Below are 23,367 nucleotides of genomic sequence, written 5' to 3' on the forward strand. Positions count from 1 at the left end.
AAAGAAACACCCTCTCTCAGGTTCTTTTTCCACTTAGCTGGATATTTTTATATGTGGATATTTTTTTCTCCTGGTTGCATTAGTTTTTAATTGGTTTTGGTCTTCCGATTCCACGTAGCAGATATTTAAAATCCAGGTATAAAAAGCAGGAGAAAAAAATATCCTGTTTAGGGGGCTGAAACATTTGTTACAATGGAGTATTTATTTTTATCCACATGTTGCATTTACACCTCAACAGGAGAAAAAAAATACCATGCTAAAAAAATATCCTGCTACGTGGAAACAGCACCTCAAGGGATTACTCACGACAGTTTGCTTCGTCGCTGCCATCCTGGCAGTCTCTCTCCCCGTCACACAGGAAGTTCTCTGGCAGGCAGCGGCTCTGGTCACAGATGTGGCTGCAGCTCTTGGTGGCCTTCTGGCAGTCCAGCTCATCAGAGCGGTCCTGACACTGAGGTGTGCCATCACACACCAGCTTCTGGTCTATGCACATCTTCCCATGGGCACACTGAAACTGACCTACAGAAATTGAGATTCAAATGGCATTGAAATTCAAAGGCAATAAGAAGGTACGTTTAATTGTACTATGAGGCATCTCCTACCAAGGGGCAGTTCAGTAATGGTCACAAAAATAAAAGCACGTCAACACAGAAGATTAAATAATGAAAGCTAAAAAATATTAAGTAATTAGAGCAATCAGAGATGGTAATATGGCCTCTTGGTCAATGCTAGGTGCACGTGTTTGGTGCCACCTGCAGGGGACACAAAACACTGCGGACAAATGCACAAACAACCTGGTTTACTCCTGAACCAGCTTCTTAGTATACCCCTCTGGTCAGTCTAAGAGGTAAATCATCTAATAGAAGAGCCTGAAGTCCTGCAATACCTGGCCCAACACCGATTGGCATTAACTCATTGGCTGCCTTAGCCGTCGAATGACGTCATTTCGAATAGTGACGCCCCCTGCCTTCGACGTCGTTCGCCGATAATTCTTGGGTTGCAGCTGACGTCATAGTGCTGCCCCCTGGTGGTGATGTACCGCTGCTGGTGGACAACCTGGGCTTGGAGCCATTGAAACCCATTCAAAACTTCATTTTTTCGATCTGACACAGAATATTTTTAATCATACCTAAAGACACACCATGGGACTTGTTTAAAAGCTGAGAACCTCAGCTTTCCATAACTGAAAGCGGTATTTTCCTAGCATCTACCAATCCGAAGGTAGCCCACTTTAAGTGCGGAATTACTTTTCTAAAGATAGCGTTTTGTTTCCTTGGAAACGGACGCGGTTTATGTGTTACGCATACGCTATTTGACTCGGTTTTGCACTATTATGGATGAATTTCTAATCTTGACATGTTAATGGACAATCTATGCGAATTTCATAATGTGTTTTTATGTGATATGGGAGTAAATGTGTTTACATCCCGTCTGGGATTTGTTAAACTAGCTGGCCCGCTAGTTAGCTAGCAAGTGCTAGGTCTCTACACTACATCATGTCAAAAGTGGAAAGATTTGCCGACACTCAAGGCTGTGGATATAATGAACTGGTTCTGTGAATGTTCTCAGAATGTTTTGCTTTGACAAATTGCTGATATTATAGCATTACATCCAAATCCTGGTGTTTCTTTGTTTATGCTTGGGCCATTGAGACAGATCGATTCTAAATCTATTACTTGCTAGCTAACTAGCGAACTAGCTAACAAATCCCAGACGGGCGTACTGTTAACACATTTTACTCCCATGTTACATAAAAACGCATTTTGAAACTCGCACAGATTGTCCATTAGAATGTCAAGATTAGAAATTCATCCATAATAATGCAAAACCGAGTCAAATAGCGTATGCGTAACACATAAACCGCGTCCGTTTCCAAGGAAACAAAACGCTATCTTTAGAAAAGTAATTCCGCACTTAAAGTAGGCTACCTTCGGATTGGTAGATGCTAGGAAAATACCGTTTTCAGGTATGGAAAGCTGAGGTTCTCAGCTTTTAAACAAGACCCATGGTGTGTCTTAAGGTCTAATTAAAAATATTCTGTCGAACATCGAACAAATGTACTTTTGAATGGGTTTCAATGGCTCCAAGCCAGGGTTGTCCACCATTTCAAATTCGCGCGCTCCAGTGAAGGGGCATTCTGACGTAACTGCAACCCAAGAATTGCGTTTTTTTACAGCCACGCCTTGAGGACGGTCTGACCTATGTTGTGTATTAATTTCATGCCTCTAGTCATGTTCTAACTGTTCCTGTAGGTGGCAGAAGTGTCCTTAGGAACAGTCAGGGCAGGGCATTAGCTCACATCAAGAGGAAATGTCAAGACAAAAACATCCCTTTTTACTATTATAATCTCAAAAGTAGCATAGCAAAATCATTTTTGAAAGTAAAGCACCTGTGACAGTAGTCTACTTTCTTGCCCTCTGATTTTAACACAGGTATTCTACTGATTTTAGTGTCACAGCCTGACAAAAAAAAAAACTTCCTCTCATGACCAAAATACACCCCCCTGTTGCCATCTAGCTAGTAGGAATTGTAACTAGCTTGCCCAAAATACACCATGTTCAACCAGAGATGATCTGTGTGGCAACTGTTTCATTTTGGATAATGTGATCAGCCTACACAACATCAGGATGATGCACAAAAGATCATCTAACAGGAAAATGCACGGGACTAGTGGTCAGTGTCACCTCAGTTGGGAATGTTTGGCTATTGTTTGCTGCGCTAGCTAGCTAGCACGAAATCGCTAACAACTTACAACTAAGCCTAAATAAAGGAGCCTTGGTAAGTCAACTATTTTTACTCATTCTACAGTTGCAGTTATGGATCTGTATAGTATGATCAGCTTACTGTATCATCAAAAAGACAGGGGGGTTGCAGATTCTTGGAACAGAGCAGGCTAGCCTTTGTGTCTGGTCAGATCAATGATAGACCTCCTTGGGTCAGATACATTCAGCTCATATGAGAAAGCATTGCGCTTAGCCTCAGACCAGCTAGCCTTCCCCACTCCAATCGGCTTGTGAAATGTTGGATATGTGATCAGTACTTTATCAAAAGAAAATTCATTGAACAATATATGACAAGATCACTATAGCAGAAACATGATGACAGTAATCATCAATCTGCAAATTGTCCGCTCTGCCAAAGAAGCAGCAGTAAGCTAAGTTGTGCTGCCTGCCTGCCTGCCTGTTCACAGGTACAGGAGGGAAGTTAGGGAACAAATCAGCTGTGATTTGTTCCCCAACGAGAGGTGGACAGGCTAAACAGAGGGACAGTATTTCTGTGAGTTTAGTATTTCACATGAGTTACATGCACCTGCTGTCATGATCCATTGTGCGTGCCAGCAACAAACCAAAACACTCTTGTTTTCGAGTCCACCCCCATTATATTTCAGTACATTAGGTTGAAAAGACCATACAAACGATCTTTTGTTCTGGATACAGATGACAGGAGACTCTGTAATAGCATCTGATAGGTTTGGAGTTGTTAGGACGGTGTCATTATGAGCAAAAACACTTGCAATTATAGGTAAACTTCAAATTGCGTTTTCTCAGCTTTTTGGCTAGAAAGCAGCATTTTGGCGAATTCCACTTATTTTCAACAGATGATTATGAAAGAACGGAAAGGGGTAGAGAGACACCGTTTTTTTCTGATGACAGATGAGCGTCTAATCTGTGTTTTGATAGGTATGGTGTTGACATAGACACAGAACTCAATTTTCTGTGAGCCTCCAAAAAACACCCAAAATGCTGAAAAATCTCTGGCACTCTGGGTTACTCTTTTATGAAAATGGCTGGCAGCCAATGAGTTAAGTATTTAACAGCTAACACTACAGTTAACGCAATTCATTAAAATATAACTTAAGTACCTGGTCTGCAGGTTAGATCGCATCCCTCTTCGTCTGATCCATCTCTGCAATCCTTCTCTCCATCACACACATGGCTGTGGAGGATGCAGTCACTCCCGTCTCGACAGGCTTTAGTCCCCAAACGGCACTTCAGAGGGGTGGTGCTTGGGGCCTTGGTGACAACGGTGGGACAACCGACCTCATCAGACCCATCAGGGCAGTCGGACCTGCCGTCACAAACCCGATTCCTCTCGATACATTTCCGTCTGTCCTCACATCGGAAGTGTGCTGAAAATATTGAGAAATAAAAAGGTCATAAACTGCTTCAAGTAAATACAGTGCAATAACATGACTAATGTATGATGGAATAGTTTGCACCATGTTTAAAGGTGCTTTGTGTAAGACTGTGGCCAAAGTGGGCTATGCAACTATGCTACTCATTCAAACTGTGTTGCCTATTGTCTGGTCATAATAGCTTTGTAAATATTCATGAAAAGATTAAATCAAAGTACAGTAAGTTTTTCAGCTGAAAATGTATATTTCTGGAAATTCAAAAGGGCGGACCATGGAGAAGATCCCCTTTTCATGTATGAAAAGTGCCACTCAATGAATACTTGCCGGTAAGTATTCATGAAAAAGGTAACATTTGTGAACGGGCAGCATGAATTCTGGAAATTAAATACTACAAATATTACAAAGTGTCCCTTTAAGGGTCTTGGTCAAACATGAAATACCTCTATCGGAGCATCTGTCCACACAGCTCTTCTCATCAGACCCATCTGGGCAGTCTCTCCAGCCGTCGCACAGCTGGCTTTGGGAGATGCAGACAGACGAGCCCTCACACAGCACTGACGGGAATTTGCAGGGGGACGGGGTCGGTGCTGGAGTAGAGGTCGGCTCTGGTGCAGGGGTCAGGGCAGGTGCAGAGCCAGGGCCACTTGATTCTGTAGACATGGAGTGCGTTACAATATGCGACCTTGCCTCCTCCACTTGTTCTTGTTTCCTCGTACCAGGAAGTAATAAGTCATGATGACATCACTGACAACAGCATTATATTTCTATATCTTGCAAAAGCTCAATTGTAAAGTCTTTTTCTCATTTGCAATTGGGATGGTGAATGAAAAACAGTCCCTCAAAAGTTGTTGTGGCTAGGCAGACAGCTGGGAAACTTTATCGTTTTCTCCACGGAGGAGGGGCCAGGAGGCGGGGCGAGGCCACAAGCACGAGTGGAGGAGGCAAGGTTGCATATTGTAACGCACTCATGGAAACTTGTAATGAACGTTTCTGTCAGATAGTCCAACCATGTCTGATTTCAAGGTAAACAAATGAAACCACCGTCGATGACTTATACTAGGACTCTTCTGGTTTTGGGAGTCATTTACTGGATAAATCAAAAAGGTATTGAAATCTACATTGCATCATTACCCACAATATTTTGGCACCTCAGAGCGAACTATTGGTCTTCCAGTGGATTTCATGCTCTCACATGAGACTTATAATGCTATGTTAAATGACACTTAGACACTTTTACCCAAAGTATGGTAAATGCACAACAGAGGACACACACGAGCTACAGGCATAGAGAGAGCAAAGGCGAAGCAAAAACACAATAAATATAGTCCAGCCATGAGACAGGGTGGTGCTGTTCTTCTGGAAAAGAAACACCCCCTCTCAGGTGCTGTTTCCACGTAGCTGGATATTTTTATATGTGGATATTTTTTCTCCTGGTTGCATTAGTTTTGAATTGGTTTTGGTCTTCCGTTTCAACGTAGCAGATATTTAAAATCCAGGTATAAAAGGCAGGAGAAAAAAATATCCTGTTTAGGGGGCTGAAACGCATTTATTACAATGGAGGATTTATTTTTATCCACATGTTGCATTCACACCTCAACAGGAGAAAAAAATACCCTGCTAAAAAAATATCCTGCTACGTGGAAACAGCACCTCAAGGGATTACTCACGACAGTTTGCCTCGTCGCTGCCATCCTGGCAGTCTCTCTCCCCGTCACACAGGAACGTGTCTGGCAGGCAGCGGCTCTGGTCACAGATGTGGCTGCAGCTCTTGGTGGCCTTCTGGCAGTCCAGCTCATCAGAGCGGTCCTGACACTGAGGTGTGCCATCACACACCAGCTTCCGGTCTATGCACATCTTCCCATGGGCACACTGAAACTGACCTACAGAAATTGAGATTCAAATGGCATTGAAATTCAAAGGGAATAAGAAGGTACGTTTAATTGTACTATGAGGCATCTCCTACCAAGGGGCAGTTCAGTACTGGTCACAAAAATAAAAGCACGTCAACACAGAAGATTAAATAATGAAAGATAAAAAATATTAAGTAATTAGAGCAATCAGAGATGGTCACATGGCCTCTTGGCCAATGCTAGGTGCACGTGTTTGGTGCCACCTGCAGGGGACACAAAACACTGCAGACAAATGCACAAACAACCTGGTTTACCCCTGAACCAGCTTCTTAGTATACCCCTCTGGTCAGTCTAAGAGGTAAATCATCTAATAGAAGAGCCTGAAGTCCTGCAATACCTGGCCCAACACCGATTGGCATAAAGTATTTAACAGCTAACACTACAGTTAACGCAATTCATTAAAATATAACTTAAGTACCTGGTCTGCAGGTTAGATCGCAGCCCTCTTCGTCTGATCCATCTCTGCAGTCCTTCTCTCCATCACACACGTGGCTGTGGAGGATGCAGTCACTCCCATCTCTACAGGCTTTAGTCCCCAAACGGCACTTCAGAGGGGTGGTGCTTGGGGCCTTGGTGACAACGGTGGGACAACCGACCTCATCAGAGCCGTCGAAGCAGTGAGATCGCCCGTCACAAACCTGATTCCTCTCGATGCATTTGCGCCTGTCCTTACACAGGAAGTGTGCTGTGGATTTTGAGAAAAAATAGACATTTCTTTAATTACTAGCTGCTGCAACACTTTAAACCTCACCTGAGAAACTCTGCTGCGTCACTATGACGATGACTCAACACAATTGCATTTATGCCTCACCCGTGCAAGAGGGGTACCTCAGTCATGGAGGACAATGACTCAACTAGCTGCTGCAACACTTTAAACCTCACCTGAGAAACTCTGCTGCGTCACTATGACGATGACTCAACACAATTGCATTTATGCCTCACCCGTGCAAGAAGGGTACCTCAGTCATGGAGGAAAATGGGGAAGAACGCTGATTAATTACTCATCCACCTAGCGGGTCATGAATAGAACCCGCTGCAAACCTGACACAGGCTGACAGCCTAAATCAGTGGTTCCCAACCTTTTTCTTCAGGGACCCATGTTTTTACTATTGTAAGCTTTGGTGACCGAACCGCGCAAGCGCCCGCATGAGAGGCAGTCACATGATGCCCTCTGTTTACTGCGAAAACTCATTTTAGCCATTTTATTCCTCAATGTAGAATAAATGTTTAATCTAGCACTTATATTTTGTTGATTCTGTGCATATATTAGTTAAATTCTTTGTCATTTGTTCAACATGGGCTATTTGGTATTTAAAATTAAACCACTTAAAATGAAGAGGGCTCCGTGACCCTCTGTGGAGCTTTGGCGACCCATAGGTTGGGTCCCAACCCATAGGTTGGGAACCACTGGCCTAACTCCTTACCCATGACTGCCCCTTGAGTTTTGATGAAAAAAACAGTATACCTCTATCAGAACATCTGTCCACACAGCTCTTCTCATCGGATCCATCAGGGCAGTCTCTCCAGCCGTCGCACAGCTGGCTCTGGGAGATGCAGACAGACGAGCCCTCACACAGCACTGACGGGAACCTGCAGGGGGACGGGGTCGGCGCTGGAGTAGGGAAACCTGTTGAGGGAACAGGCAGTGACAGGCAAAGCACAAGCATTTCAGCACCTTTTCTAGATATAAGCTGATACTACATCTTGCCTGCAGTTAAAGGGGTATGCCACTATTTTGGGGCTTAATACAACGGCTTACATGAAAAATAAGACACTTTACCACCTTTATAAACCCTGGCCAACGATTTTAACTGTATTAAGCCCCAAAATAGTGGCATACACCTTTAAATAATTATGGTTTCATCTTTATCCTGTACTTCTAGACATCGTCTGTGACACAAATTCTACCTCCAAGCCAGTATACATTATGGCGCCATATAGCAGCTAACTGGTTCAATGATACTTGCCATCTTGGAACTAGAAGCAGCATCACCAGATTAAGAGAGAAAGATACTGGAGAAAGATATGACTCCGTTACTTTACGCCAGGCAGGCATAAAAGGAGGTTATTTTCAGAAATGGTGTGGTATTTGTGTGAAAATTGTGTGAAGCACCATTCGCCATCAAAATGAATGATCTCTGACCATCCAATGAAGATTTCGAACTTGAAAATGTGTATTTGGGCCTCTATTCGTGGCTCTAACGGCTGGGCACTGGACTATTATGCGGGTGACCCGGGTTCAATTCCTGGCCCGGGTCATTTCCCGATCCTCCCCCATCCCTCTCTCCCAGCCATTTCCTGACTGTTCTCCACTGTCCTATCAAATAATAAAGACACAAAAGCCCTAAAAATATATATTAAAAAGATGACTGGGCACACTGGATGGGAAACATAATGGGAAATTGTGTGAGGGACACCATGAAGGTTGTGGGTGTGTTCTGACTCACATCAATGTGTAATGGTCAGAGCACCAGTTTTGATGAAAGAAAGTGAAAGTGAAAGTGAAAGCCCATTGGGAAACTCCAACTCCCATTGTCATTGTGACACAGCACTCCACAGCACACAAGTGAACACTGCACACTGCACACAACGAAATTGCATTTATGCCTCACCCGTGCAAGGGGGCAGCCCTCAGTGGCGCCCCATGGGGAGCAGTGCGGTGGGACGGTACCATGCTCAGGGTACCTCAGTCATGGAGGAGGATGGGGGAGAGCACTGGTTATTTACTCCCCCCACCAACCTGGCGGGTCGGGAGTCGAACCGGCAACCTCTGGGATGCAAGTCTGACGCCCTAACCGCTCACCCATGACTGCCATGATTCGAAGAAGATCAGGGTTCGAGATGCAGGGAGGCAACTCCTCCCCTTTGCAACATAACGCCCTGTCGACTTCCCTGCTTGCAACTGGAAGGACTCACCACATCCAGCCTCGTCAGTGCCATCCTTACAGTCCCTTTCCCCATCGCACAGGAAGTTCTCTGGTAGGCAGCGGCTCTTATCGTCACATAGGTGGCTGCAGCTCTTGGTGGCCTTGAAGCAGTCCAGTTCATCAGAGCGGTCCTGGCACTGGGGTGTGCCATCACAGCGCTGCTTCTGGTCGATACACATACTGCCATGGGCACACTGGAACTGGTCTGCAGAACAACAAGACTTAATTACATCACGAATTTCCTTTTAAAGTCTGGCCAATAATTAAGCCTATTTGTAGGCAATCTACTGGACTATCAGATGAAATGTCAGATGACTTTTAAACCATAAATCAGCGCATTACACACCACCGCTAAAGCTAAACAATTGAGTTGTATCTTTCGTCTGTACTTCTGGTCATAAGTGGGATGGTGGCTGTGAGTCTGGTGAGGTTAGTTATGGTTCCAAGCAAACAATTATCATTGAAACATATGGTACCCTCTTGTTGATACCATACGATTCCATTATACAGTATATGCTAGCTTGGAGGTAGAACTGGCAATGCCAGTCTCAGAACGGCTGGAAGTACAGGAGAAATATACATTATACAGTATATGCTAGCTTGGAGGTAGAACTGGCAATGCCAGTCTCAGAACGGCTGGAAGTACAGGAGAAATATACTATGCAATTATCAAAGTCAAGGGAAGGTGTAAAATGATCTTATTCTAGTATTATAATACTTCACCAGGTTTGCAGCGAAGATCACATCCCTCTTCGTCTGATCCATCTCTGCAGTCCTTCTCTCCATCACACACGTGGCTGTGGAGGATGCAGTCACTCCCGTCTCGACAGGCTTTAGTCCCCAAACGGCACTTCAGAGGGGTGGTGCTTGGGGCCTTGGTGACTATGGTGGGACAACCGACCTCATCAGACCCACCGAAGCAGTCCGACCTGCCGTCACACAGCTGATTCCTCATGATACATTTCCGTCTGTCCTTACACAGGAACTGACCTGATGAAGAGAACAGCCGTTAAACTTTTGATCTAATTTGATGGCAAACTTTCATTGAAACTGCAATAATGTCACCCAAACAAGCAAAATACTTCCTCCGAAAAAACATATAGCACTCTAATCTTTTCCAAACCTCTCTTTGGACAGTAGCTGAGGCAAGACTTTTCGTCCCAGGCGTCAGGGCAGTCTCTGTTGCCGTCGCAGAGCTGTGTAGACGCTATGCAGATCTTGCTCCCCTCGCACTGCACCAGTGGGCTGGCACACCTGAGTGGGGGGGTGGGAATGGCTGCAGTGGTGCAAAGCAAAAGAGAACAGTTAAAGTGATTGTTAACCGCCAGCTGGTCTCATAGGACTCTCTGGGTCTTTCTCAAAGCCTAGGCCAGTGTCCTTCCAAGTGTATCAGCCTAATTAGTCACGCCCAGTGATTGGATACTTTTTGGTGAACTCTACAGAATATCCAATCACTGGGTGTGACTAATAAAGGGTATCCAATCACTGGGTGTGACTAATTAGACTGATACACTTGGAAGGACACTGGCATAGGCTTTGAGAAAGACCCAATGTTAACTGCTAGCATGGAGGTAAAATTTGCACTGCCATACTCAGAGAACGGTTGAAAGTACAAGAGAAAGGTATAACTCAATTATTTAACTCAAGGGGAGGTGTAATATGAGCCTATTTCCAAAAATGGGATAGTATCACTTTAAACACAGAAAGCAGTGGGTTAAATCATTGATGAATGATTCTAAAATTTGACTAAGGACATGTGACCACACCAGATTTTTCTAACCAACTTAAGTATGGAGAAGCGTTTGAACATCTTGAGCCAAAAGATCTCATCAATGCTTCTTCATCTCCATAATTTTTGGTTGAAAAAACAAATCAGCGTCATTTTGTTCAACTGTATATTTGGGGGACTTGACTGATGTGCACACAAGTTCTGTTATGTTTACAACTGGCACATAATAGGCAAGAAATCCACCACATACACCAAGGCTAATGCCTCGCTCAAAAAATAAAAAATAACTCACCACAGTCAGCCTCATCTGAGGCATCCCAGCAGTCTCTGACTCCGTTGCAGATGAAGACCTGTGGTATGCAGCGGCTGTTGTCATCGCAGCGCAGCGCACAGCTCTTGGTGGGCACCCAGCAGTCCAGCTCGTCAGAGCGGTCCTGGCACTGGGGCGTCCCATCACACACCTGCGTCTGGTCAATACACTTCCTCCCGTTGGCACACTGGAACTGACCTGGAGTGGGGTGAGGACGGTTCAAGTTAACTCATTAAGGTTGTGTTGAATTAGACATTGCGCTGTATCGTAGTCTGCCATATATGTACACCGTATCACTTGTCACCAAAGATTGAGAACGGCCTTGTTTACAAGAGACATTTAATTCAGAATGAAGTCTAACTTTGAACAAAGCTTAATTCCGCTTTGAAAACGTTGTGTTAACACTTCACAATTAAAATGAAAGTTCAATGTAAACTCGACGGAACCATTTAATTCTGAATTACTCATTCTGAATTAAAAACGTCACGTAAACGTGGCCAATGTATATATTCAGATTTTAAGACTTCTCTTGCAGCAGTGTTTCAGACATACTAAGTTTAGCTCTAAAGCTTTCCTCTGGCCTCTAGAGGGGGAACAAACCCTTTAGTTTGAGACAAACCCTTTTCTTATTTTGTGGCGGAGCCCGTTTTGTCTTCTAGCAACTTCAGGGCATTCAGTTCGAAAGGTTCCTTTGTTGCTTTGTCTTGTTTTACAAACAAACTAAAGCAATGCCAAACTGCAGAATACAAACGTACTCCTTAGGCCCATGAAGTCTTAAATTAAGTTTCATCATATGCAATGGACTTTACAACAAACAATGGCATGCAATGATGGCAACATGGTATTGGAGAAATAGGCTATAGAAGATTTACCTTGCTGACACTGCTCACAATCTTCCTCATCTGATCCATCTTTGCAGTCCTTCTCTCCGTCACATATGTGGCTTAAAAGGACACAGTCACTACCGTCGCGACACGCTTTCGACCCGACGCGGCACTTCAGAGGGGTGGTCGTCGCCGCGGTCTTGGTGGCAACAGTGGGACAACCGACCTCATCAGACCCGTCAAAGCAGTGAGATCGGCCGTCACAAACCCGATTCCTCTCGATACACTTGCGCCTGTCCTTACACAGGAAATCCGCTGTAAAATCCAGAGAATATATTTCTTTAGTCAACGAATTCAAAGGGTCATCAGTTTGAACTAGAGTACACCGACATAATGCATAAAAAACAAGAGCAATCATATATGGCAATCTAGCCCTCTGCCGAATGTTAGATGTTTGACACCACCTATAGACAAGCCAAAACACTGCAGGCAGACAGACAGACAAAAACTGACAGACTGGGGGCTTATACTAAGAAGCTGGTTCAGGAGTAAACCAGGTTAAGAAGTAGATCATCTAATAGAAGAGCCTTGAGACCGAGGCCATGTCTCAAATGCTGCACTTGTGCACTTCGGGCACTGTTTTTCAGTGCCTAGGGCGCTCAAGGTGAAAATGTCAGTTGAGCCAGTGCACTGAAAGTGCCAGGATGATCCCCTAACAATGGCGGAAAAATGCAGTGCTTGAATGATGGACACTGCACGCACTAAACGGCGGCCATGTTGACAATGACATGGAAGAAATGTGGCATTCAGTTCAGTAGAAGAGTTTGGTCAACAGTCTCCTAATTCTGTAAGTAATGTTGATGGGACACCAACCTTTTCATGCCAACCAAAGTATTGTATGTGTGATTGTTGTCCTTTGGGGTGAAGGACATGGAAATACAAGCACCAGACGCTGTGCATTGTAAATAGTAGCCAACTCATATTTTGGAGAGCTAATGCCATGCTCAGCCGTCACTTCCAGCGAGGGCACAGTGCATGGTGCTCAATTTTTTCCACGACACTATGCACTAAAGACCTCAGTGCACTGTGCGCACTGTGCACTGACTGTCACTGCACTGACAAAGGTGTGTCACTTGAGACATAGACCTAGTTTTTGATAATGTTTTGGTCATTACCATATCTGGCCCAACCCCATCTGGGGGGGGAGCAGGTAAATATTTTGATAAAACAAGATGTCAGAACTAATGAAGCATACCTGGGTTGGGGCATCTCTTTAAACAGTTTTTCTCATCAAATCCATCAGGGCAGTCTCTCCTGCCGTCGCACAGCTGGCTCTGGGAGATGCAGACAGACGAGCCCTCACACAGCACTGAGGGGAACCTGCAGCTCGGCTCCTGACTTGCTACTGCTGCATCACCTAAGAGATTTAGAGGGAAGACATGGAAGAGTGGATTGCCTGACTGTGTGTTGCCATAGGCTTCTTGCGACATGGTCTGACTTCGGTAACGGTCACCATCATTGGTTATAAACAGTCCAAATTCAAAGTCCAAAGTTCAAGTCCAAACAGTCATGGAATCCCAAATTCTTGACTATATTCTATTGATTTGTATAACACATTACCATACACATTATCATACACAATAATAGTCATTCCATGCGCTTGAGAAAGAGGAAGAAAAAGAAGAAATGTCAAGCATCATCTAAATAGACATACATAACTATAAATAAATAACCTAATCAAAGGCATAACTAACCAAATCAAAGGCACATCAGATAGTGTCCCTTTAAAAGCATTTAAAATCGCCTGTGTGAGATTTTTATTTGTTTATTACCAGGATTCCTGCTGCCCATTCACAATTATTACCTTTTTCAAGAATACTTCACCACCATCAAATTCTAGGCATTCATTATGACTGGGAAAAGTGTTGTTTTCATACATGAAAAGGAGGATCTTCTCCATGTCCACCATTTTGAATTTCCAGAAATAGACATTTTAGCTGCAAAAATGACTATTTGGACCATACTAGAAAATATTTGTTGGCTCAGAAACTTTCATGTAAAGATCAAATTTGGCAATAGGCAGGCCAGTTTCAATGAGCAGAAAAGTTACAGTACCTTTTTTGACCATTTCCTGCACAGTGTCCCTTTAAGTTCGAATTTCAACGTAATATCGTTGCATAATCTGACCAGACCATTGTGTAAATTCTGATTATTCTGCCTGACGGCACCTGACATCAGCTCCAGTTCCGCCACCACCACCCTGACGAGGCCCTTCTCAATGGGGACATCGGCCACATGTGCTCCTTGTCTGCGGCCCCACAGGGACAGGGTGTTCTTGGCATAGGAGACTATGTAGGGATCAGACACCGCCTCTATGGAGCCGGGGAGGCTCCAGCTGGGCCCCAGCGAATGGGTCTTCACCTTCAAGAGACTCGTAATCTGTAACCCTGTGAGGAAAGAATCATACACTTATTGAAATAAATGATAGAAGTCCGCAACACTGTTAATGCTCCCAGTGATTTATTTGCACGACGTTTCGGACCTTCGTCCTTTCTCAAGTGCAACGCTCTTCACCTTCAAGAGACTCGTAATCTGTAACCCTGTGAGGAAAGAATCATACACTTATTGGTCATCTCATGAGGGTCAAAGACGTGCAAAATGAAATTGTCATTCAGTGTAACGGTTATCTTCTGCTGACTAACTGTAACAAACATGACTTTTTTTTCAGTGAATTCATGAAAGTCTCGGCTGTCATCCATTCACTTGAAACAAAAATCATGTTTTTTTACAGTTACAGTCAGCAGAAGGTATTCGTTACACTGAATGACAATTACATTTTGCACGTCTTTGACCTGTAAACGGCCATAAACAAGGGCATGGGCAAAGTGATGCAGGAATTTTCATCCAGCATCTAGAATATTGGCATGATTTTCAAAGCAATTTTCTGTCCTCTTTAAATGCAGTTGTTGGTCATGATGAAATACAGTATGTGTTCAAAGTCTGGATATAATGTACTGCATACGAACACCCATTTTCTTTTGTAATAATCTCTGCTCTTCCACGTTACATTACATTTAGCTCATTTATCCAATTCTACTTAGTTATTACGTGCAGGATCTTGATTACAGTGCCTAGAGAGCAGTGAGGGGTTGGGTGTCTCACTCAAGGGCACTTCAGCCATAGACGAAAGTGTAGGGATACGGGTACACCTTCTTCCTACTGATCAGGGTGAGATTTGAACCTGCAACCCTCAGATCCTGAGCCAACCCATTACCGCGCAAATACACCTTGCGCGACAAGAGCGAGGTGAGCAACGGAAGTAATTGACTTTGAATTGAGTCGCGCGACAAAAGCGATTGGATATAAGAGGCGATTTGCGCAACGAGAGCGACAGTTTGAAGTTGAAATACTTTCAACTTTCTGTGACGTGGTTCAGCGACCAGCCGCGACAGCCAATGACTGTATAGAGGTCAGTGACCACAGCCAATGGGAATGTTTGAATGCTTTGCCTTCTGCTTGCAACGGACATACTGTAGTCGCTTCAATCGCTCGTATCGCTCTGTTGCTTCAATCGCGTCGCGCTAGGTGTATTTGTGCGGTTAGACCACGACTGCTTTGGAATATAACTGACCTGAGAGTGAGTTCCAGAGAAAAGCGTTGGATGCTCTGTCAAAGGCCAGGTGGCCGGAGGACTGCGTTCCCATGCAGAAAACGGTCAGAGTGTCCCCTCCGGACAGGCCCAGCTTCATGCTCCGCACACAGCCCTCCTCCAGCCAATACAGGCGTCCCCTCTTCCAGTCAACATACAGGTCCTTGACCTCCCGCTGGGTCTGGTACAGGGTCTTGGAGTAGCTGTGCTCCGGGAGGCTGATGCTGGCTACAGTCACGCCAAAGGAGTGCGAGTCACAGGAGCGCCAGAGGAGGTTGCCCGTCTGCTGGCTCACCCGCACCATGCACACTGCCACGGAACAAGACAACCATCAAAATACAGATTAATCAAGTGTATGAAAAAAAACAATTACGCAAAGGAGCATGATTATTAGAACTCAAACCATACTGGTATCAGAAGAAAAAGGCTATTCATGTCATCATGAGAGGAAAATGACAGGAAAAAACAGATACTAGACCACCAGTGTCTGTTACTAATTGCATGTATAAAAGACACTGTGGAGCGCGATTACTAGAACTCAAGCAATACTGGTGTCTGAAGAAGGCTATTTGTGTCATTATGAGCGGAAAATACAGATAAGACCACCAGTGTTTCTTTGTGCCTTATTGCATGTACAAAAGATACACTGTGTGAGGCAATAGAACTTGACCAATTAAAAAGTGTCAGAAAAAAAGAAGAGGCTAGAAGACAAATGCAGATAGGAGACCTTCAGGGTTTCATTGTGCCTCCAAGTGTATGTATGGAAAACGATCATAACATCTGAACAACACTGAACTGCAGTTTAGCTGGGATTTGTGTGTCATGCAAGTGGTCTGCAATGTCCAAAATGGAAGATCTACAAATTAACACAAGATAGAGATTGAGACATAAGGAGTGGGATAGATATTCAGGCACTGCTTTGTGTTCCTACATTCATGTGCCTTACCAGGGGTAGGGGTTGAGATGTGCACAGACTCCCCACCACTGAGCCACTGGCCTTTCAGGTGCCCCGTTCCATTTGTCCACACGATGGCGCCACTTCTCCAGTCAACATCAAAAGACTCAATGTCCTCCGTGGTCCTCAAAAGCAACTTCTTGGCGTTTTTCTGCTCTTGAACCTCCACCATGTACATAGTGGTTGATGTGGCATAAACCATCTTAAAATCTGTGTGAAGGGAAACAAAATGTACATATTTTGTACAGTTCATGAAAGACCTTGTATAAGCCTTCAGTAAAGCAGATGCAGTTGTGAGGAAGAAAAACTTGATAGAACAATGAATATTCATAAACAACTGCACACTGATTACTGTTCACTATTGCTTTATCATTTTCAGGGCATTAATCATTAAGCCATTTTCAAAATGCCAACTTGTAGCTGGGCTTCTGTTCAGTTTATTGATTCTCTAAATAAGGAAAACTAACAGACATTGCTTGAAATGTGCATGGTCTTAACTGACCTCCTACTGGACAGATTACTGTGAATATGTATAATTGATTAATACAATGAAAGAAGACCACATCACACTTACATGTGCACGCTCCATCTGGCAATGGCAGAAGTGACTGTGGGCAGGCGCAGGTATAGCCCACCGGCTCCATATTAGACAACAGACACAGGGGGCACCGGCTGGCATCGCAGGCTGCAGGGGCATCTGAAGTAGGACAGAAGAGGAAGAGGAGGAGAATATGATAAACCTGTTGGACTAATCTACTCAACATGCCATTCATCTTGCCTTACAAGGTGATGGAAGTACAATAAAATACAATATGGCTACAATTAAAAAATGAAATAAAAATAAAGTAATTATAATTTGCATATATTTAACTGTATGACCAATAACCTGCCATGTCCACACCAAATTTATTACCGAAAAGTGAAAACTGATTTTTAAAATTCAGATTTTGACACTGATATTTCTCAGCGGTGTCTGTCATCTGATTTCTTATACCTTGGGGCTGCTGAAGACTATGATAGACCGTGATGAGGGGTGAGGTGGCTTTGACGATGAACTTGCTCTCCTTGGGCACTTTGGGGTCGATCTGCCAGAGGTACTTCTCATCGGCCCAGTAGAAAAGGCCTTCAAACGCGGCCAAGGCACGAACCGTACGGCCTTTGAAGACATCCCAGAATGTATAGCGCCCGCTGCCATCGCATTTGATGGTCTCTATCGACTGAGGAAGCAGAGAAACACATTCAGAACACCACACGGCACAAGACGCAAAGGGGGCACAGAGTACTTCTGTACATTGCTGCTGTAGATTACTACTACTATTACTGCAGCTCTGACATCCAGGTCTTCAGACAGTTAAAAACAATAGACAAGCAACATCATAGGCCTTGTTAACATGACATTTAATTCAGAATGAACTCAATTTAATTCCGAATAAAGCTTAATTCTGCTTTGAGTCATGTAAAGTCATGTAAACATTTGACCTCATAATTCGGCGTTAGATGAAAGTGCAATGTAAACTCGAAGGAAACATTTAATTCTGAATTATTAATACATCATGTAAACGTGTCCATTGATGGCAGCATCCTGTTCCCCTGCCCAAAGCTAGATGTTTGGCGCCACCCGCAGGCAATGCAAAACACTGGGCGGACAGACAGAACTAAACTGACAGACTGGGTTATTGCAATATCTGGCGTAACCCCCTTCGCGAACCAGGTAAAAACAGCCATAAAAAAAACAACTTTTGAAATAAAGTACCATTTTGAAATCACTGATCCAGTAGAGGCGTCTGGAAGCCACATCTAAAGTGAGTCCTCTTGGCATCTCCGCTGTGATCACCACCAGGGAAACCCTCTTCGATCCATCCATGCCCGCTTTCTCAATGCTCATTTCTTTATTTTCACCTTTGTTCATCCAAAACATGGTTCTGATAAAAAAGGATTAAAACAAACCTCAAATCAGGGACGAGACATACTAATTAGATTTAATATGAGGACATATTTAGCCTTCACATGTTTTCAATACACTTGCAGTAGACTGCTACAAAACAAAGCAGCCTCAAAATAACTTCAACAACATCTCCTTTGAAAACTGCTCTGTATTACATGTTCAAGGCTCAGCCATGGACTAATGGTGACTGAGCAAGGCACCTAACCACACATTGCATCAGGGACTGTAACACCTACCCTGAGCTTAAATGACTAAGGTGTTTGGATAAAAACGGTAGTTAAGCGTGTAATGCACACAGTTGCGCACATTGCCACAGTTCCAGTAGCCTTTGTACAGGTGGGGTCGCCGGCGGGCCTATTCACCATCTGCTGAAAATACTCAACTACACCATATATGGCATTACAGAGAGCCTCAAGTAACACATTAGACATAGCCATTACAATGTTGGTGACAGTAGGGTTACAACATAGGCTGTGCGAAAAAGGGCTCAAGTCCTACCTCTCTGAGGGCAACAGGACCATGTCGAGAGGAGTGCCATCCTTAGAGATGACTACTGCTATGCCACTGCCATCATTTTTGGCCGCAAACACAGACTTGGTGTCGGTGCTGGTCCAGTACAGATGGCCATTCAGCCAGTCGCATACAAGGCTTCCAATTCCCACTTGCCCTACAACAGAAAGAGTCAAGTTATCCACCTTTATTTACCACCCAGATGTAAATGGTGGAACTGATGCATAGGAAAGGAGAGGCTGGAGCACACTGCAGCTTAGTTTTCAAGATTTTATTTTGTGCACACACCCGAGTAAGTAACGTTTCGGTGTTGCTACACCGTCTTCAGAGGTCTTTAGTCGGGTGTGTGCAGAAAATTAGGTCTTGAAAACTAAGCTGCAGTGTGCTCCAGCCCCTCCTTTCCAGTGACGTCCGTTCCACTGTGATGCACCTGCTAGGTGATTGAGGGATGATGCGATACAACCTCAGTGAACTTTAGGCCTACTCAGCCATAAATGCTGATGGGCACACAAACACAATGTACAGAATATGTACACACAATTGCTACATTTACACGAGACACTTAATTCCGAATTAACGGACTAATTCTGAATAAACTTAATTCCGCTTTGAAACGGTCAAGTAAACACCTCACAATTCAGAATTAAATGAAAGATCAAAGCAAACTCGACAGAACCATTTCATTCTGAATTATTCATTCGGAATAAAAAAACCTCATGTAAACATAGGCAATGTGACTTCTGAAACACGCAATTGGAGTGAACTTACCACTGTAGAGGGTGCGGACTTTGTTGCCTTGTGCCTTGTAGATATTGCCCCTCTCATCAGCCCAGTAAACAAACCCTCGCGCCATATCATACGTGATGTCTACCGGTGCACCATCGACAGTGAAGAGGTTCTCAAACTTCCTTGTTTTCAGGTTCAGCAGCCCAATGCCTCCCTCTCTGCTGGTCAGAAGCTTGGTGGCATTCTCTGAAAACCAAATTAGGCAAGTATTAAATAATAATAAATAATAATAATACTTTAGTTTTATATAGTGCCTTTCAAAACACCCAAGGACGCTTCACAGAGTGTTGTGTTGGAAAGTGTGAGTGTGTGTGTAAGCGTCAGTGTGTGAGCATGTGTGAATGCATGTAAGTGAAAGTGCTTGTGGAACTAGCAGCCATAAGCCTCCAGGAAGAGATGTGTCTTAAGGTGTTGCTTAAACATGGCCAGTGAAGGGGCATTCTGGATGTGCTCGGGCAGATTGATCCAAAGAATGGGAGCAGCAACATGGAAGGCTCTGTGACTAAATGTGACTTAATCTGTAGTCGCACAAAACCTCATTCGCAAGAAACCAACCAACCAAAAAGATTAGATGGGGGCAAACTATGATTGTTAGTCAAGTGCATGAAGGTGTGAAATGAAATGAACAAAAAAAATTCCAATCATCTTCAAGGCAGCAGCGTCATAATATCCACTTGGGACGTGATCAAACCTTTGGCTTGGCAGGCATTGCCCTGCTCCTTGAAGCCATCTCGGCAGGCGCAAACGAAGGAGCCTGGGGTGTTGAGACACGTTTGCTGGCATGGACCGTAGGGCTGGGCACATTCGTTCAAGTCTGCAATGAACCACGTTAAAATACAACTTATTCATATTTGTAAAAGGAACATGTACATTTTGAATGTGCAAAAAAACAACCATCACCACCATTACCACAGTCACGTCATTGTCAGGTCATCCGCATCATCACCATCATCACCACCACCACCACCACCACCACCACCACCACCACCACCACCACCACCACCACCACCACGTCATCGCGCCCATCAGTGGCGGAACAACTACACACAGGGCCCCAGGGCAAAACACATACAGGGGCCCTATACGGCCTGCCAAGGTCACAATAGGGCCCACACCACCAATGCAAAACTGCCATGGGCCCCGTGGCAAATACCCTGCTTGCCCTCCTTATAGCTCCGCCCCTGGCGACCATCATCACCATCATCATCAGGGGCGGAGCTATAGGGGAGGCGAGTGGGACATTTGCCCCAGGGCCCAGGGCCCTCCTATATGGGTGGTGGGGGCCCTATTTTCACCTTGACGGGCTGTATAAGGGGCCCTATAAGTGTGTTGACTTTGGGCACTGTGTACAATTGTTCCGCCACTGACCATCATAGTGATCACATTATCGTCAATAGTTGCCACCAAACCCAAACAATTTTTAAAGTGTGATGCGTATCCACTCGACCTTCACTTGCTGTAATATCCCATGCAGACGAGTGTAACATACCTTCACATTTGACTCCATCGGCAGAGAGGAGCATGCCAGCTGGACAATGGCACTCTGCTCCCCACAGCTGATCCACACACGCATGGCTGCAGCCTCCATTCCTCTCTGAACACTTCTTCCCTAAAAAAGAACAGTAGATGGATGTGTGTGTAGTGTGTGTAGTGTGTATGTGTGTGTGTGTGTGTGTGCGTGTGCGTGCGTGTGCGCGTGCGTGCGTGTGTGCATGCGCGTGCGTGCGTGCGTGCGTGCATGCGTGCATGTGCGTGCATATGCAAATACTTGCGTGTACGTACGCAAACAAAGATTACCGTGTCCACCTTTATCCTACCATGAGATTTGGGTTAGTTGGGTTAGTTAGTTGGGTTAAACATTGGGTTAGACATACAATCGTGGCTCAGTGGTTAGAGCACTGGATTGGCAACCCAAGGGATCCCGGTTCAATGCCCGACCGGACCACGGCTGAAGTGCCCTTGAGCAAGGCACCTAACCCCCACACTGCTCCCCGGGCACCGCTCAGCAGGCAGCCCACTGCTACGGACTAGTGTGTGTACTTCAATGTGATTCATTAGTCCAAATGGGATAAAGTGCAGAGAAAGAATTTCCCCTAGGAGACCAAAAATTGGCTCCAATTGGCTTCCATTTACTCACCACATGAGGTCGGTTCGTCTCTGCCATCTGAACACTGCTTGATTTTGTCACACCTCTCGGAGGCGGTCAAACAAACCCCGTCAGGACAGCGGAGTCTGGGGTCCCCACAAGGCCCTGAGATAAAGAGGAGACACGAACACCATGTCAGTGGTGAACAGTAAATAAAGAATGTCTGGTATTGGGAGTGCTGATGTGAAATAGTGGCAGCAGGCCTATACATTTCTGGCACAGCTCTGGAAAGAAAGTTTAGCCATTAAGAGAATAGACAACATTCTGTCTGGCCACTAATCCTGCGGAGCATTGGCAAATAATTGAATCGCTCTTGAAGCGATCAATAATATCAAACCATATTGTCCACAAGAAGAAGAACTTCTAGAAGAACTTTCTTCAAAATAAAATTGCATTATATGTTCTCCTTAAAGCCTCCATGTAGTCTCATCCTCTGCCAAACACCAAGAGGCGTGAATGGCTTTCAAAATGTGGACTGGTTGGTTCTTGATGATAAACGAGGCCTAACTTACCACAGGCCTCTTCATCAGAATCATCCGCGCAATCGTTCTGTCCATTACATCTTTGTTCAATTGGAATGCAGAGGCCGTTTCTGCATGTCCAGTCATTCAGGAGACATTGTACATTCTGAGCGCACATTCGTTCATCTGAGCCGTCCGAACAGTGGGCCACACCATCGCACACCAAGGACGCCTTCACACAGCCAGATCCGTCTGCACACTCCGTCTCGCCTGGGCTACACACTTGAGAAAACATCGTGGCATTACGCACTGACATTGTGGCATCAATAGAGACATAGATGGAGTTAAATAAACATTTCCTCCCGAAACCGACACGGTCAGTGTAGGCCTACCCTACCCAAACTCAAAGACAACTTACTGCAGTCCAGTTCATCCGATCCGTCGATGCAGTCATAACCACCATCGCACCGCCAGGACTGTCGAATACACGAACCTTCATCACATTGCCACTGATCCTTTTGGCAAGTAATATTAAAACCTGCAAAGAGTCCGACGTTCACACCTCAGTTTTAGACATTTCTGCTATTTTATCGATTCAAGTGGTTCAAAGTAGATCAAGCTTAGCCATAAGTGTTGATTTTGATTTGCAAAGGCCCCTGGATCCAAGACGTTGGGGATTTTTTTAATATATTTTTTTTATTTTAGATTTGGGTGGCCTTTGGCAAATATTTTCTTACCTGATAAAATGTTAAGATAAGAAAGGGCAATCATACAGAAAAGTGGCCTCAACTCCATGGGCAAGTGTTGCGGATGGCACGCATCGATTCCACTAAACAGAAACAGCTGCCAAGGAAGTGTCTTTATTGTTTTCGGCAGCCAGCCAGGTGTTCAATTAAAATATGTGGTCTAATTGACGTCATTAGTGCAGCGACAGGTGCGCACATCCTCACCCTACCACATGTTTATTACGGAGGATAGGTTATGATAGTTGTTATATAGCTTATTTATTTCCCACTCTACCATGCCAGATACAGCAGGCCTGGTAGCGCACAAACAGTTTGTATTTCAAGTGCGTCAACA

The 23,367-nt window shown here is 44.5% G+C and overlaps 1 protein-coding gene across 1 annotated transcript in view; it reads right to left on the reverse strand.

Annotated features, from left to right (window-relative positions):
- The window catches only part of si:dkey-88l16.3 (low-density lipoprotein receptor-related protein 2), a 51,103-nt gene extending 27,994 nt beyond the window's left edge, over positions 1–23,109 (reverse strand). The window contains exons 1-25 of the mRNA XM_063212240.1: positions 23,025–23,109; positions 22,706–22,825; positions 22,339–22,569; positions 21,818–21,931; positions 21,170–21,289; positions 20,372–20,494; positions 19,663–19,866; positions 18,883–19,051; positions 18,193–18,361; positions 17,434–17,656; positions 17,014–17,136; positions 16,431–16,649; positions 15,467–15,793; positions 14,064–14,282; positions 13,091–13,252; positions 11,884–12,150; positions 10,994–11,209; positions 10,096–10,248; positions 9,696–9,962; positions 8,962–9,177; positions 7,511–7,672; positions 6,482–6,730; positions 4,576–4,761; positions 3,863–4,129; positions 307–519 (exon numbers count right to left, since the gene is read on the reverse strand). Of these exons, the coding sequence (XP_063068310.1) occupies positions 307–519; positions 3,863–4,129; positions 4,576–4,761; positions 6,482–6,730; positions 7,511–7,672; positions 8,962–9,177; positions 9,696–9,962; positions 10,096–10,248; positions 10,994–11,209; positions 11,884–12,150; positions 13,091–13,252; positions 14,064–14,282; positions 15,467–15,793; positions 16,431–16,649; positions 17,014–17,136; positions 17,434–17,656; positions 18,193–18,361; positions 18,883–19,051; positions 19,663–19,866; positions 20,372–20,494; positions 21,170–21,289; positions 21,818–21,931; positions 22,339–22,569; positions 22,706–22,825; positions 23,025–23,082 (4,777 nt within the window). The 5' untranslated portion in view covers positions 23,083–23,109. The remainder of the gene's footprint in view (positions 1–306; positions 520–3,862; positions 4,130–4,575; positions 4,762–6,481; positions 6,731–7,510; positions 7,673–8,961; positions 9,178–9,695; positions 9,963–10,095; positions 10,249–10,993; positions 11,210–11,883; positions 12,151–13,090; positions 13,253–14,063; positions 14,283–15,466; positions 15,794–16,430; positions 16,650–17,013; positions 17,137–17,433; positions 17,657–18,192; positions 18,362–18,882; positions 19,052–19,662; positions 19,867–20,371; positions 20,495–21,169; positions 21,290–21,817; positions 21,932–22,338; positions 22,570–22,705; positions 22,826–23,024) is intronic.
- Between the last annotated feature and the right edge of the window lie 258 nt (positions 23,110–23,367).

The sequence above is a fragment of the Engraulis encrasicolus genome, chromosome 12, assembly GCF_034702125.1.
Source record: "Engraulis encrasicolus isolate BLACKSEA-1 chromosome 12, IST_EnEncr_1.0, whole genome shotgun sequence".
NCBI classification, from domain to species: domain Eukaryota; kingdom Metazoa; phylum Chordata; class Actinopteri; order Clupeiformes; family Engraulidae; genus Engraulis; species Engraulis encrasicolus.